Genomic DNA, 16,974 nt, shown 5'->3' on the forward strand with positions numbered 1-16,974 from the left:
TGTGGTGTTGGGGCAGGTTGGATGTGTGGGTTAGGGCAGGTTGGATGTGTGGGTTAGGGCAGGTTGGATGTGTGGGTTAGGGCAGGTTGGATGTGTGGGTTGGGGCAGGTTGGATGTGTGGGTTACGGCAGGTTGGATGTGTGGGTTGGGGCAGGTTGGATGTGTGGGTTAGGGCAGGTTGGATGTGTGGGTTAGGGCAGGTTGGATGTGTGGGTTAGGGCAGGTTGGATGTGTGGGTTAGGACAGGTTGGATGTGTGGGTTAGGGCAGGTTGGATGTGTGGGTTAGGGCAGGTTGGATGTGTGGGTTAGGGCAGGTTGGATGTGTGGGTTAGGGCAGGTTGGATGTGTGGGTTAGGGCAGGTTGGATGTGTGGGTTAGGGCAGGTTGGATGTGTGGGTTAGGGCAGGTTGGATGTGTGGGTTGGGGCAGGTTGGATGTGTGGGTTAGGGCAGGTTGGATGTGTGTGGTGTTGGGGCAGGTTGGATGTGTGGGTTAGGACAGGTTGGATGTGTGGGTTAGGGCAGGTTGGATGTGTGTGGTGTTGGGGCAGGTTGAATGGGGGATGTGTTGGGTTGGGCAGGTTGGATGTGTCTGGATTTGGGTGGGGGATGTGTTAGGGGTGGAGTGGGGGATGTATATGGGTTGGGGGATGTGTGTGTGTGTGTGTGTGTGAACAGATTGAAACACAGTAACCAGACTGACCTCAACTGTCTGAAACACAGTATCCAGATGGACTCCAACTGTCTGAAACACAGTAAACAGAATGACTCCAACTGTCTGAAACACAGTATTCAGACTGACTCCAACTGTCTGAAACACAATATCCAGACTGACTCCAACTGTCTGGAACACAATATCCAGACTGACTCCAATTGTCTGAAACACAGTATCCAGACTGACTCCAACTGTCTGAAACACAGTATCCAGACTGACTCCAACTGTCTGAAACACAGTATACAGAATGACTCCAACTGTCTGAAACACAGTATCCAGACTGACTCCAACTGTCTGAAACACAGTATACAGACTGACTCCAACTGTCTGAAACACAGTATCCAGACTGACTCCAACTGTCTGAAACACAGTATCCAGACTGACTCCAACTGTCTGAAACACAGTATCCAGACTGACTCCAACTGTCTGAAACACAGTATCCAGACTGACTCCAACTGTCTGAAACACAGTAAACAGAATGACTCCAACTGTCTGAAACACAGTATCCAGACTGACTCCAACTGTCTGAAACACAGTATCCAGACTGACTCCAACTGTCTGAAACACAGTATCCAGACTGACTCCAACTGTCTGAAACACAGTAAACAGACAGACAACACTTCTGCACTTAATTGCTAAAGTGCCTTAGGGCAGTAGGAGCTCTGATCTTAGATCAGGTCTAACCAGTCCATACACTTTTTATTCATTATTCTCTAAAAGGGCAACCTATCCTAGATCAGCAATCATAATCTGAAACAGGCATTATGAATCAGGCTCTGATCTTGCAAAAAACCAAAACAAATGTAAATTAACTGCAGGCCAGTGTTAGCCACCAAAGTTATGAGGTAATAATGAGGTTCAACACCTGTACCATACATCAGGCATGAGAGGATGATAAATATTTAAAATGTTGCCTTGACAACTGAGGCGACTTGTAACCGACAGCTACAGTAAATATTGAGTGGCACCAGGAGTTTGATGTCATGTCACTCACCTCCTCCGGCAAGTACTTTCCTTTCTCAGATTCTACTTGTTCTTTATTCGTTTTCACTCCTCCTCTTCTTCCTGCTCCTCCTCCTCTTCTTCCTGCTCTTCCTCCTCCTCCAAGATGGGTTGAGGATGTATAGGCCTTCATCTGTCTCAATGGTCATCACTGTATCTAAGAGCTGTCCGAAAAGGAACATTGTTGCATCGTTGCAAAACCCTTCAGGACAAAGACAGAAACAACTTAGAACCTGGATACAATGAACATCCCCTCACCATTTAGAGGAGGAAGTCATTTAAAAGTGAGAGGAATCTCTAAGCATGTGGTTCCAATGACTCGTTGGAGACGGTGCTGGCAACACCAGGCCTGCTGCTTTTTTAGTCGATGTATTGGACTGGTATGTGTAGTGTGTGTTGGACTTATGTGTCTCTCTGAACTGTAAGGGGTAAAGGCATCGGATATAAGCAGTTCCATTGATCTCCAGTAGAGAGCAACACTGTTCTATGATTCCCACAATGCATCACTGGCTACTCCGCCATGCCTCACAACATCACCCTGCTGTGTGTGTTTGTGTGTGTGTGCGTGTGTGTGTGTGTGTGTGTGTGTGTGTGTGTGTGTGTGTGTGTGTGTGTGTGTGTGTGTGTGTGTGTGTGTGTGTGTGTGTGTGTGTGTGTGTGTGTGTGTGTGTGTGTGTGTGTGTGTGTGTGTGTGTGTGTGTGTGTGTGTCCACTCTCAGTCACCCAGATTACTGATCCAACACACTCTGGCGTTTTCTCGCTCTCACCCCAATGGCATTTTGATATTTAAAAAAAATGTGAATCCAGAGTGGTGGCAAGACAGTGGGAGATGATGATAGGGAGGGAGGGAAGGGGCGAGGGAGAGAGAGAGAGAAAAAGAAAGAAAAAGAAAGAAAGAAAGCAAGAAAGAGAAAGAAAGAAAGAAAGAGAGAGAATGAATGAAAAAGAAAGAGAGAAAGAGCTGGGTTAGAAAATGGGTTTCGCTGTGTTACCTCGACAGTGCACAGAGATTAGTTTCAAGTGGGTCACGGATGCTGGAGAAACAGACATTTATCTTACATGGCACCGGAGTTCTTCTTTTGTTCTATCTTCTACCTCGCTCTTTTTTCACCAGAGGTGCGGTGTGGAGAACGTGCCGGAAGAGTCAAGCGTTTCTGACAGGCCACAGATGCTGCAGCACTGGGAGAGGCTTTGTGTTTTCATTCTCTCTCCTCCCCCTCCCTCTCTCTCTCCCTTTCCTCTCTCTCTCTCTCTCTCTCTCTCTCTCTCTCTCTCTCTCTCTCTCTCTCTCTCTCTCTCTCTCTCTCTCTCTCCTCTCTCTCTCTCTCTCTCTCTCTCTTTCTTTCCTACCCCTCTCTCTCCTACCCCCCCCTCTCTCTATCTCTCTTCCCTCCCTTCCTCCCTCTCCCTGTCAGTCACTAGGGAGAATGGTGTAGCTCATTACAATACCAATCCCCCGTGTTGCCTTCCTTCCAAGGTGGGTGATGCAAGAGTCATATTCCACAACACCATGAACACTAGCATATGACACACATTAAGTTAGCATAGGACATACAGTAAGATAGCATAGGACACACATTAAGTTAGCATAGGACATACAGTAAGATAGCATAGGACACACATTAAGTTAGCATAGGACATACAGTAAGGTAGCATAGGACACACAGTAAGTTAGCATAGGACCTTAGCATAGGACACACATTAAGTTAGCTAGGACATACATTAAGTTAGCATAGGACACACATTAAGTTAGCATAGGACATACAGTAAGGTAGTAGCATAGGACACACATTAAGTTAGCATAGGACACACAGTAAGTTAGCATAGGACACACATTAAGTTAGCATAGGACATACAGTAAGATAGCATAGGACACACATTAAGTTAGCATAGGACACACATTAAGTTAGCATAGGACATACAGTAAGGTAGCATAGGACACACAGTAAGTTAGCATAGGACATACAGTAAGGTAGCATAGGACACACATTAAGTTAGCATAGGACATACAGTAAGGTAGCATAGGACACACATTAAGTTAGCATAGGACATACAGTAAGGTAGCATAGGACACACATTAAGTTAGCATAGGACACACATAGGATAGGACACATTAAGTTAGTAGGACACACAGTAAGTTAGCATAGGACACACATTAAGTTAGCATAGGACACACATTAAGTTACATTACAGTTAGCATAGGACACACACAACAGTTAGCATAGGACACACATTAAGTTAGCATAGGACACACATTAAGTTAGCATAGGACATACAGTAAGGTAGCATAGGACACACATTAAGTTAGCATAGGACACACATTAAGTTTAGGACACACATTAGCATAGGACATACAGTAAGGTAGCATAGGACACACATAAAGTTAGCATAGGACACACATTAAGTTAGCATAGGACACAGTTAGCATTACAGTTAGCATAGGACACACAGTAAGTTAGCATAGGACAGTTACAGTAGCATAGGACACACATAGGGTAGCATAGGACACACAAAGTTAGCATAGGAGCATAGGACACACATTAAGTTAGCATAGGACACACACAGTAAGTTAGCATAGGACATACAGTAAGGTAGCATAGGACACAGCATAGGACCCACATTAAGTTAGCATAGGACACACATTAAGTTAGCATAGGTTAGCATAGGACACATTAAGTTAGCAAAGGACACACATTAAGTTAGCATAGGACACACATTAAGTTAGCATAGGACATACATTAAGTTAGCATAGGACACACAGTAGGTAGCATAGGACACACATTAAGTTAGCATAGGACATTAAGTTAGCATAGGACATTAAGTTAGCATAGGACACATTAAGTTAGCATAGGACATACATTAAGGTTAGCATAGGACACACATTAAGTTAGCATATGACACACATTAAGTTAGCAAAGGACACACATTAAGTTAGCATAGGACACACAGTAAGTTAGCATAGTACATACAGTAAGGTAGCATAGGACACACATAAAGTTAGCATAGGACACACATTAAGTTAGCAAAGGACACACATTAAGTTAGCATAGGACATACATTAAGTTAGCATAGGACACACATTAAGTTAGCATATGACACACATTAAGTTAGCAAAGGACACACATTAAATTAGCATAGGACATACATTAAGTTAGCATAGGAAACACATTAAGTTAGCATAGGACATAGAGTAAGGTAGCATAGGACATACATTAAGTTAGCATAGGACACACAAAGTTAGCATAGGACACACATTAAGTTAGCATAGGACATACATTAAGTTAGCATAGGACATACATTAAGTTAGCATAGGAAACACATTAAGTTAGCATAGGACATAGAGTAAGGTAGCATAGGACACACATTAAGTTAGCATAGGACACACATTAAGTTAGCATAGGACACACATTAAATTAGCATAGGACATACATTAAGTTAGCATAGGACATACAGTAGGTTGGCATAGGACACACATTAAGTTAGCATAGGAAACACATTAAGTTAGCATAGGACATAGAGTAAGGTAGCATAGGACACACATTAAGTTAGCATAGGACATACAGTAAGGTAGCATAGGACACACAAAGTTAGCATAGGACCCACATTAAGTTAGCATAGGACACACAGTAAGTTAGCATAGGACATACAGTAAGGTAGCATAGGACACACATAAAGTTAGCATAGGACACACATTAAGTTAGCAAAGGACACACATTAAGTTAGCATAGGACATACATTAAGTTAGCATAGGACACACATTAAGTTAGCATATGACACACATTAAGTTAGCAAAGGACACACATTAAACTAGCATAGGACATACATTAAGTTAGCATAGGAAACACATTAAGTTAGCATAGGACATACCCAGTAAAACCCCAAACAGCATAGGACATACATTAAGTTGGCATAGGACACACAAAGCCAAAGCATAGGACAAACATTAAGGAAGCATAGGACATACATTGGCTGTTAGCATACAGGACATAAATGACCAGCACATTAAGGCAGAACAGTGAAACTAGCAGCAGCAGTCAGATGGAATGGGGACAGCAAGGAGCCACATTAAGTTAGCATAGGACATAGAGAGAGAAAGTAAGAGAATTAGAGTAGCATAGGACATGGACATTAAGTTAGCATAGGACACACATAAAGACCCAGCATGGTTGAATAATAGTAAGGCAGAACAGGACACACATTAAGTTAGCATAGGACATACAAAGTTAGCATAGGACACACATTAAGTTAGCATAGGACATACATTAAGTTAGCATAGGAAACACATTAAGTTAGCATAGGACATAGAGTAAGGTAGCATAGGACACACATTAAGTTAGCATAGGACATACATTAAGTTAGCATAGGACACACATTAAGCTATAACTCCCCCTCAAGGGTCATGTGTCTTAGGGTACACTGTCAGAAAACGTTTTTAAAATGAAAAATGAAAATGAGCATTTATTATCGGACAAGGTCAGATAATACCTTCCCCTTTCACTCAGTTGGACTGTTTTCTTCCATTCTGTGCCAAATGAACAGGGCCCAGGTCTGAGTGTCCTCGTGCTGGATAGTGTTGCAAAGTAAAGAGTTGCAGAACTGCTCAGAGACGGTAGCCTATAGAGAGAGAGGGAGAGATGAATCTATAAGGTTTATCGTGTTAATGCTGATTCACTATTCCTCTCATTGGATAGAAAATAGTCAAGGCTTTCATGTTTTTTAACGTAATATGTAATGATTGTACTGTATGTGTGTTTATAGTGTTGTTTAATGTTGTGTTAGTGTATGTAAGTTGTTTTGTCTGAAACGTTGTTCCCCCTGCTGCTATTGGACCAGGTCTCTCTTAGAAAAGAGATGTTATCTCAATGAGATTTAAAAAAATAAAAAATAAAGGTTAAATTAAAATTAAAATAAATACAAAAATCTGTTGATACACACAGCCAATGCCAGGCTCACTGCAGATGTCAACTACAAAGGAAATGATAGAAACAGACACATCATTCTCAGCCAGTTAATTTCACAACACCGATGTACCCTGAGTGCAGACGGAGACAAACAACCGTGAAATGGACTCTGTTTCCCTGAGTCACAACACGAGCAACACAACTCTCAGGGGTGGTGATGCTCTTCAAACCGGCCGTAGAGATAAGATGACGGAACGTGGTCTTCAACTCTAGCCTGGAAGCCACATTGAATATCGTTCAGTTTCACTTAGTGAAAAAGAGTGATATTCAGTTGGGATTCCAGGCTCTGTCAAGGATAGAGTCCTGACCCCATCAAACCTGGTGGTTCGCCGCAGCACCAGGAGGAACAGCCTTAACGTTAGCCTGAGGCAAAGCACTCTACCTGGGGTTCACTTAGAACCAACTGGGCCTACTCTCCGGGATGAGTGTATATTCCCTTACCCTTGGTGGTACTTTACCTGCGGTGACATACACAGCTGACAGGGGCATTTCTACCGGCTAGTATGGCACATAGAAATAGAAAGGAATCAGGATTGAGACCAGCGGGTTGCAGGGACCCACGCATGCAGCACATAGGTCAGTGTGGATTTGTGGCTTGGTTTGGACCAGGGTCACTGTGGTAAAGCTGCTGACACATTAACACAGGCAGAATGCTGAGTCTGACAGTACGCCTTCCCTTAATGTCAGCTCCCAACTTTCTCTCAATTCAATTTCAATTGAAGGCTTTATTGGCATAGGGAACATATATTTACATTGCCAAAGCAAGTGAAATGGGTAAACAAAAGTAAATATTATTAACAATAAGAACAGTAAATAATACACTCACACACATTCCAAAAGAATAAGGACATTCAAATGTCAAATGATGTCTATATACCGTGTTGTAATGATGTGCAAATAGTTAAAGTACAAAAGGGAAAATAAATAAACAATGGTGTTTGTTCATCACTGGTTGACCTTTTCTTGTGGCAACAGGTCACACATCTTGCTGCTGTGGTGGCACACTGTGGTATTTCACCCAGTAGATATGGGAGTTTATCAAAATTGGGTTTGTTTTCAAATTCTTTGTGGGTCTGTGTAATCTGAGGGAAATATGTGTCTCTAATATGGTCATACTAGGAAGTGGAAGCAGGAAGCAGGTTAGGAAGTGCAGCTCAGTTTCCACCTCATTTTGTGGGCAGTGTGCACATAGCCTGTCTTCTCTTGAGAGTCAGGTCTGCTTACGGCGGCCTTTCTCAATAGCAAGGCTATGCTCACTGAGTCTGTACATAGTCAAAGCTTTCCTTAAGTTTGGGTCAACTCTTGTCTTTTGTTAATTCTATCCAATGTGTCAAGTAATTATTATTTTTTTTTCTTCTTCTAATTGTGTTGCTGTCCTGGGGCTCTGTCGGGTGTGTTTGTGAACAGAGCTCTTGGCCCAGCTTGCTTAGGGGACTCTTCTCCAGGATCTCTCTGTAGGTGATGGCTTTGTTATGGAATGTTTGGGAATCGCTTCCTTTTAGGTGGTTGTAGAATTTAACAGCTATTTTCAGGATTTTGGTCATTAGCGTGTAACGGCCTAATTCTACTCTGCATGCATTATTTGGTGTTTTACGTTGTACACGGTGGATATGCAGAGTCTCAATTTGGTGTTTGTCCCAGTTTGGGAAATCTTGGTTGGTGAGCAGACCCCAGACCTCCCAAAAATAAAGGGCAATGGGTTCTATAACCGATTCAAGTATTTTAAGACAGATCCTAATTGGTATGTAGAATTTGCCTTTTCTCTCAGTACGTTTAAGGCTGATGTTTAGGCCAAGGTATGTATCGTTTTTTGTGTGCTCTAGGGCAACGTTGTCTAGATGGAATTTGAATTTGTGGTCCTGGCAACTGGACCTTTTTTGGAACACCATTATTTTTGTCTTACTGAGATTTACTGTCAAGGCCCAGGTCAACCTCTCTCTCTGACAGGTAGCAGGATTATGACAGGGCAATGAGATGGGGATGGAGAGAGAGACCTTGAAGAGACCTTCACCAGAGTTCAGTCACTGTCAAGTCTCCTAAACCACCGGAGGACACTGAAGAGCAGTACCAACCTTCCCTGTGTCCTATGGCCTGGTCAAAAGTAGTGCACTAGAAAGGGAATAGGGTTCTGACAATGATAGGCATGAACTGATCCGAGATCAGTTAGGAAGGTATTCACATACTGGAGCACTGTGCCAACAATAACATACTAGACTCACTGTTAGATTGTTGGATTAAACTGTGACAATCTATTTCCTGAAGGTTCCTTTCCTTGTCCAGACAATAAAATCAACTTTATTTGGTTGTGAAAGGCAGTACCAGACCTCCCCTTCCAGGAACACATTAAAACACTTCAACCTTCAACAGACAAAGTACATTTGTCCTTCACTACTCTGTGTGTTCGCACGCAGACACACACACACACACACACACACACACACACACACACACACACACACACACACACACACACACACACACACACACACACACACACACACACACACACACACACACACACACACACACACACACACACACACACACACACACACACGGCCTTGGCCACTCCCAGTATGAACTGTACAGTCAGCGATGGAAGGAATACATCTCAGCTAGAGAAAAGCGATGGTGAAAAAGGTAACATTTTAAAGTGTATTTGCACTGTCCTTGAGCAACGGATGGACTCAATTGAATCAGAGGATATCTGAGGACATGTAACCTACTGCATACGTGGATGATGAGGACAAGGCCATGACAACCTACAGAAGATATACTTTCAGAACAGAACTGACAAACACTGTCTGATGGTCTGCATGCTAAAATGAACTAAGACAGTCTGATAGTCTGCATGCTAAAATGAACTAAGACAGTCTGATAGTCTGCATGCTAAAATGAACTAAGACAGTCTGATAGTCTGCATGCTAAAATGAACTAAGACAGTCTGATAGTCTGCATGCTAAAATGAACTAAGACAGTCTGATGGTCTGCATGCTAAAATGAACTAAGACAGTCTGATAGTCTGCATGCTAAAATGAACTAAGACAGTCTGATGGTCTGTATGCTAAAATGAACTAAGACAGTCTGATAGTCTGCATGCTAAAATGAACTAAGACAGTCTGATGGTCTGCATGCTAAAATGAACTAAGACAGTCTGATAGTCTGCATGCTAAAATGAACTAAGACAGTCTGATGGTCTGCATGCTAAAATGAACTAAGACAGTCTGATAGTCTGCATGCTAAAATGAACTAAGACAGTCTGATAGTCTGCATGCTAAAATGAACTAAGACAGTCTGATGGTCTGCATGCTAAAATGAACTAAGACAGTCTGATAGTCTGCATGCTAAAATGAACTAAGACAGTCTGATGGTCTGCATGCTAAAATGAACTAAGACAGTAGTGGGAGTAAAAGACTGACTGTGGAACAATAAGAATGACTGTGGAACAATAAGACTGACTGTGGAACAATAAGACTGACTGTGGAACAATAAGAATGACTGTAGAACAATAAGACTGACTGTGGAACAATAAGAATGACTGTAGAACAATAAGACTGACTGTGGAACAATAAGACTGACTGTGGAACAATAAGACTGACAGTGGAACAATAAGACTGACTGTGGAACATTAAGAATGACTGTAGAACAATAAGACTGACTGTGGAACAATAAGAATGACTGTGGAACAATAAGACTGACTGTAGAACATTAAGAATGACTGTAGAACAATAAGACTGACTGTGGAACAATAAGAATGACTGTGGAACAATAAGACTGACTGTAGAACATTAAGAATGACTGTGGAACAATAAGACTGACTGTGGAACAATAAGACTGACTGTGGAACAATAAGAATGACTGTGGAACAATACGACTGACTGTGGAACAATAAGACTGACTGTGGAACAATAAGACTGACTGTAGAACAATAAGAATGACTGTAGAACAATAAGACTGACTGTGGAACAATAAGAATGACTGTGGAACAATAAGAATGACTGTGGAACAATAAGAATGACTGTAGAACAATAAGACTGACTGTGGAACAATAAGAATGACTGTGGAACAATAAGACTGACTGTAGAACAATAAGAATGACTGTGGAACAATAAGACTGACTGTAGAACAATAAGACTCACTGTAGAACAATAAGACTGACTGTGGAACAATAAGAATGACTGTGGAACAATAAGAATGACTGTGGAACAATAAGAATGACTGTAGAACAATAAGACTGACTGTGGAACAATAAGAATGACTGTGGAACAATAAGACTGACTGTAGAACAATAAGAATGACTGTGGAACAATAAGACTGACTGTAGAACAATAAGACTCACTGTGGAACAATAAGACTGACTGTGGAACAATAAGACTGACTGTAGAACAATAAGACTGACTGTAGAACAATAAGACTGACTGTAGAACAATAAGAATGCCCGTGGAACAATAAGACTGACTGTAGAACAATAAGACTGACTGTAGAACAATAAGACTGACTGTAGAACAATAAGAATGACTGTAGAACAATAAGAATGCCCGTGGAACAATAAGACTGACTGTAGAACAATAAGACTCACTGTGGAACAATAAGACTGACTGTGGAACAATAAGACTGACTGTAGAACAATAAGAATGACTGTAGAACAATAAGAATGCCCGTGGAACAATAAGACTGACTGTAGAACAATAAGACTCACTGTGGAACAATAAGACTGACTGTGGAACAATAAGACTGACTGTAGAACAATAAGACTGACTGTGGAACAATAAGAATGACTGTAGAACAATAAGACTGACTGTAGAACAATAAGAATGACTGTGGAACAATAAGAATGACTGTGGAACAATAACAATGACTGTGGAACAATAAGACTGACTGTGGAACAATAAGACTGACTGTGGAACAATAAGACTGACTGTAGAACAATAAGACTGACTGTGGAACAATAAGAATGACTGTAGAACAATAAGACTGACTGTAGAACAATAAGAATGACTGTGGAACCAGACAGAAATAGAAACAGAGAGAAGGACAGACAGAAAGAGAAAGAGAGACAGAAAGAGAGAGAGAGACAGAAAGAGAAAGAGAGACAGAAAGAGAGAGAGAGACAGAAAGAGAGAGAGAGACAGAAAGAGAAAGAGAGACAGAAAGAGAGAGAGAGACAGAAAGAGACGGAGAAAGAGAGACAGAAAGAGACAGAGAGAGAGACAGAAAGAGAGACAGAAAGAGAGAGAGACAGACATACTCTTTCCCTTACATCACTGTCTCTATAATCCCAAATCAGACCCGATGAGTTCAGCCAGGCTTTAAAAGGGACTCTGCAGCTCTGCACATCTTTCACTTCTAATAACACACAGAGGCAATCAATGGCCAGACTGGATACTGACGTCTAGGAGAGGAGGGTGGAGGGGCCAACATAATGCAGTAAAGTGTGTGTTTATGTGACAGAAAGAGAGACAGTGTGTGTGTGTGTGTGTGTGTGTGTGTGTGTGTGTGTGTGTGTGTGCGTGTGCGTGTGAGAGAGAGAGAGAGCTGCGACCAGAGCATTCTGTCAGCGTGACCTCCACCACATCTGACCTCATCCCTGTCATCCTCATTAGCATCAACACGCTTCTGCTTTGTTTGTCTCCACCCAGGAGCAAATGAGACGGACGCACACAAAACAAACACACACACACACACACACACACACACACACACACACACACACACACACACACACACACACACACACACACACACACACACACACACACACACACACACACACACACACACACACACACACACACACACACACACACTCCTTGGCTGTGTGTGTGTCTGCACTGCAGGTCACAGCATCTCTCCCTCTGTGATGTGAAGTGGTTTGTCCAGAAGCCTGAAGGACCTCTGTCTAACTAATTACCAACAGAAATAGAGAGACAGGAGGGAAATAGAGAGTGAAGGAGGGAGGGAGAGAAGGAAAGTGAGAAGAACAAAAGGTGAACAAGAGAGGTAAGCATATGGGAAAAGAATGAGGAGGAGGAGGAAGAGGAGGTAGAGGAATGAGGAGGAGAGAGAAGAAGGAGGAGGAGGAAATATAACCAACCAGGTGAGAGGAGACGACAAGGGCAAAAGGAAGGATTATGATCCATACATGAAAGAGTTTTCCTTATATCTCACTACCTTCCCACCTTTCATCCCTCTTCCTCCCATCATTATGCCTCTCTCCTCCACCCACCTGGGTGTGTGTGTGAGAGAGAGAGAGAGAGAGAGAGAGGGAGGGGAGGGAGGAGGAGGGAGAGAGAGAGAGAGAGAGAGAGAGAGAGAGAGAGAGAGAGAGAGAGAGAGAGAGAGAGAGAGAGAGAGGGAGGTGAATTGAGAGAGAGAGAGGTGGAGAGAGGGAGGAGGGAGGTGGAGAGAGAGAGGGAGGTGGAGAGAGAGAGAGAGAGGCGTGCGCACAGGGACCACAATTAACCTTCCATTACACCGTCTAAAAAGAACAATAATCCACAGGAAACGCCGCTAGGTAGCTAGGAACACTGACAATGAGCTTCCTCCAACCACAGTTGGCCATTGTTATTGTTATTATTATTGTCATTACGTGGGGAAGGCCATCGCCCCCTCGCTCCCTCCCTCCAATCATCACACCTGTTATCAGTGTCTCTAGGGCCTCCGCAAGCTTCCAGGGACAATAATTGCATTTACTGGCAAAATGCTTTCGTGTCCTATTATCAGAATTTCATTGTATTGTATTTCTCTGTTTCACCCCTCAGGCCATGTTGTTGTTTTGGTATACAGTATGTTGCCAGTAGGCTGAGGACCAGAGAGAGAGGTGAGTGACAGAGTGGTCTTAGCTTGGACCCAGGTGTGATGTACAGTACCAGTCAAATGATTGGACACACCTACTACTCATTCAAGGTTTTCATTATTTTTTTATATATATTTTTTTACCATTTTCTACATTGTAGAATAACAGTGAAGACATCAAAACTATGAACTATGTAGAAAATATAAAAAGAAAGAAAAACCCTGGAGTGAGGAGGTGTGTCCAAACTTCTGGATGGGAGACCAGATGCTGCTGAAAGGGGTGTTGGAGGGCCAGTGCCTCGGGCAGTGATTGGGGACACTGCCCTGTGTAGGGTGCTGTCTTTCAGATGGGATGTTAAATGGGTGTCCTGACTCTCTGTGGTCACTAAAGATCCCACGGCACTTCTCGTAAGAGTAGGGGTGTCCTGGCTAAATTCGTAATCGTACCCTCATACCATGGCCACCTAATCATCCCCAGCTTCCAATTGGCTCATCCATTCTCCCCTAGAACTATTCCCCAGGTTGTTGCTGTAAATGAGAATGTGTTGTTCTCAGTCAACTTAACAGCTAAAATAAGGGTTATTAAAAAATAAAATGTCAGTGTGGAAGCTAATGTAAGAGTAAACCTGTTTTTGTGTTTCAAATATTTTTGATTAAACACACACAATAATGGTATATAATAAGACAGGTATACAATTCTTATCTAAACATAAAAGAGCATTCAGGAACAACAAGACCCAGAGTTCTGGGTGCAAAACTAATAATACAAAACACGACATACAAAACAAGGACATGTAGAAAGAAAAAGGGTAGATGTGAGTTGTCGTCCCCCCCCCAACTGCTCGGGTGGCAGGGCCAGCACACGCTGCCCAAAGGTAGATTAAAATATTACAATTGAGAGTGCGTTAATAAGTACAAATTCACAGCGCCGACTCGTCCAAGTAGGAGAGGAAAAGCTGCCAGATTTGATCAAATGTTGATAATTTATTGTTCAGAATATGTCTAATTCTTTCTAAGTGTACAGTGTTTGCCAATTCACTGAGCCATAATTTGGTAGAGGGCGCTTCCCTCCTTTTCCAAAACAACAAGATTTTTTTGTTGCCGAAATTAGACCGTAAGAGATGAGTTGTTTAATCCGTTTAGGGACTCAGATACTCCCAGGATTATCAGAAGCGGGTCTGGATCTATTGAAGTCTCCAAAACTTCAGAGAGGATCCCAAAAATTCCACACCAATAACCATGCAGGCTAGAGCATAGGGCAAAGCAGTGGAGTAGTGTACCCTGCACAGCCTGACATTTATCACACATAGGGGATGTATCAGGAAGTATCCTATGCAGTTTGGTTTTGGAATAGTGTAAAGAGTAAACCTGTTTAAATGACAGTGTTGATCACTCACATGTATGTAGACACGGAGGTACCAACACACATGTATGTAGACACGGAGGTACCAACACACATGTATGTAGACACGGAGATACCAACACACATGTATGTAGACACCAACACACATGTATGTAGACACGGAGGTACCAACACACATGTATGTAGACACGGAGGTACCAACACACATGTATGTAGACACGGAGGTACCAACACACATGTATGTATACACGGAGGTACCAACACATGTATGTACACACGGAGTACCAACACACATGTATGTAGACACGGAGGTACCAACACACATGTATGTAGACACGGAGGTACCAACACACATGTATGTAGACACGGAGACACGGAGGTACCAACACACATGTATGTAGACACGGAGGTACCAACACACCAACAACACACATGTATGTAGACACGGAGGTACCAACACACATGTATGTAGACACGGAGGTACCAACACACATGTATGTAGACACGGAGGTACCAACAACACACATGTATGTAGACACGGAGGTACCAACACACATGTATGTAGACACGGAACCAACACACATGTATGTAGACACGGAGGTACCAACACACATGTATGTAGACACGGAGGTACCAACACACATGTATGTAGACACGGAGGTACCAACACACATGTATGTAGACACGGAGGTACCAACACACATGTATGTAGACACGGAGGTACCAACACACATGTATGTAGACACGGAGGTACCAACACACATGTATGTATACACGGAGGTACCAACACACATGTATGTACACACGGAGGTACCAACACACATGTATGTATACACGGAGGTACCAACACACATGTATGTAGACACGGAGGTACCAACACACATGTATGTAGACACGGAGTACCAACACACATGTATGTAGACACGGAGGTACCAACACACATGTATGTAGACACGGAGGTACCAACACACATGTATGTAGACACGGAGGTACCAACACACATGTATGTAGACACGGAGGTACCAACACACATGTATGTAGACACGGAGATACCAACACACATGTATGTAGACACGGAGGTACCAACACACATGTATGTGCACCAACACACATGTATGTATACACGGAGGTACCAACACACATGTATGTAGACACGGAGGTACCAACACACATGTATGTATACACGGAGGTACCAACACACATGTATGTAGACACGGAGGTACCAACACACATGTATGTAGACACGGAGGTACCAACACACATGTATGTAGACACGGAGGTACCAACACACATGTATGTAGACACGGAGGTACCAACACACATGTATGTAGACACGGAGGTACCAACACACATGTATGTAGACACGGAGGTACCAACACACATGTATGTAGACACGGAGGTACCAACACACATGTATGTACCACGGAGGTACCAACACACATGTATGTAGACACGGAGGTACCAACACACATGTATGTAGACACGGAGGTACCAACACACATGTATGTAGACACGGAGATACCAACACACATGTATGTACACACGGAGGTACCAACACACATGTATGTAGACATGTACACACATGTATGGTACCAACACAGATGTAGTACCAACACCACACACACATGTATGTAGACACATGGTAGACACGGAGGTACCAACACACATGTATGTAGACACGGAGGTACCAACACACATGTATGTAGACACGGAGGTACCAACACACATGTATGTAGACACGGAGGTACCAACACACATGTATGTAGACACGGAGGTACCAACACACATGTATGTAGACATGTACCAACACACATGTATGTAGACACGGAGGTACCAACACACATGTATGTAGACACGGAGGTACCAACACACATGTATGTAGACACGGAGGTACCAACACACATGTATGTAGACACGGTACCAACACACATGTATGTAGACACGGAGGTACCAACACACATGTATGTAGACACGGAGGTACCAACACACATGTATGTAGACACGGAGGTACCAACACACATGTATGTAGACACGGAGGTACCAACACACATGTATGTAGACACGGAGGTACCAACACACATGTATGTAGACACGGAGGAGACACGGAGGTACCAACACACATGTATGTAGACACGGAG

General features: G+C 42.9%; 1 protein-coding gene across 1 annotated transcript in view; it reads right to left on the reverse strand.

Moving 5' to 3' along the window:
- LOC118380497 (calcium uptake protein 3, mitochondrial-like) overlaps positions 1-2,900 on the reverse strand; it is a 101,809-nt gene extending 98,909 nt beyond the window's left edge. The window contains exons 1-2 of the mRNA XM_052507074.1: positions 2,777-2,900; positions 1,710-1,919 (exon numbers count right to left, since the gene is read on the reverse strand). Coding sequence (XP_052363034.1) covers positions 1,710-1,850 — 141 coding nt within the window. The 5' untranslated portion in view covers positions 1,851-1,919; positions 2,777-2,900. The remainder of the gene's footprint in view (positions 1-1,709; positions 1,920-2,776) is intronic.
- Positions 2,901-16,974: the final 14,074 nt, after the last annotated feature.

The sequence above is a fragment of the Oncorhynchus keta genome, unplaced genomic scaffold, assembly GCF_023373465.1.
Source record: "Oncorhynchus keta strain PuntledgeMale-10-30-2019 unplaced genomic scaffold, Oket_V2 Un_contig_28553_pilon_pilon, whole genome shotgun sequence".
NCBI lineage: Eukaryota > Metazoa > Chordata > Actinopteri > Salmoniformes > Salmonidae > Oncorhynchus > Oncorhynchus keta.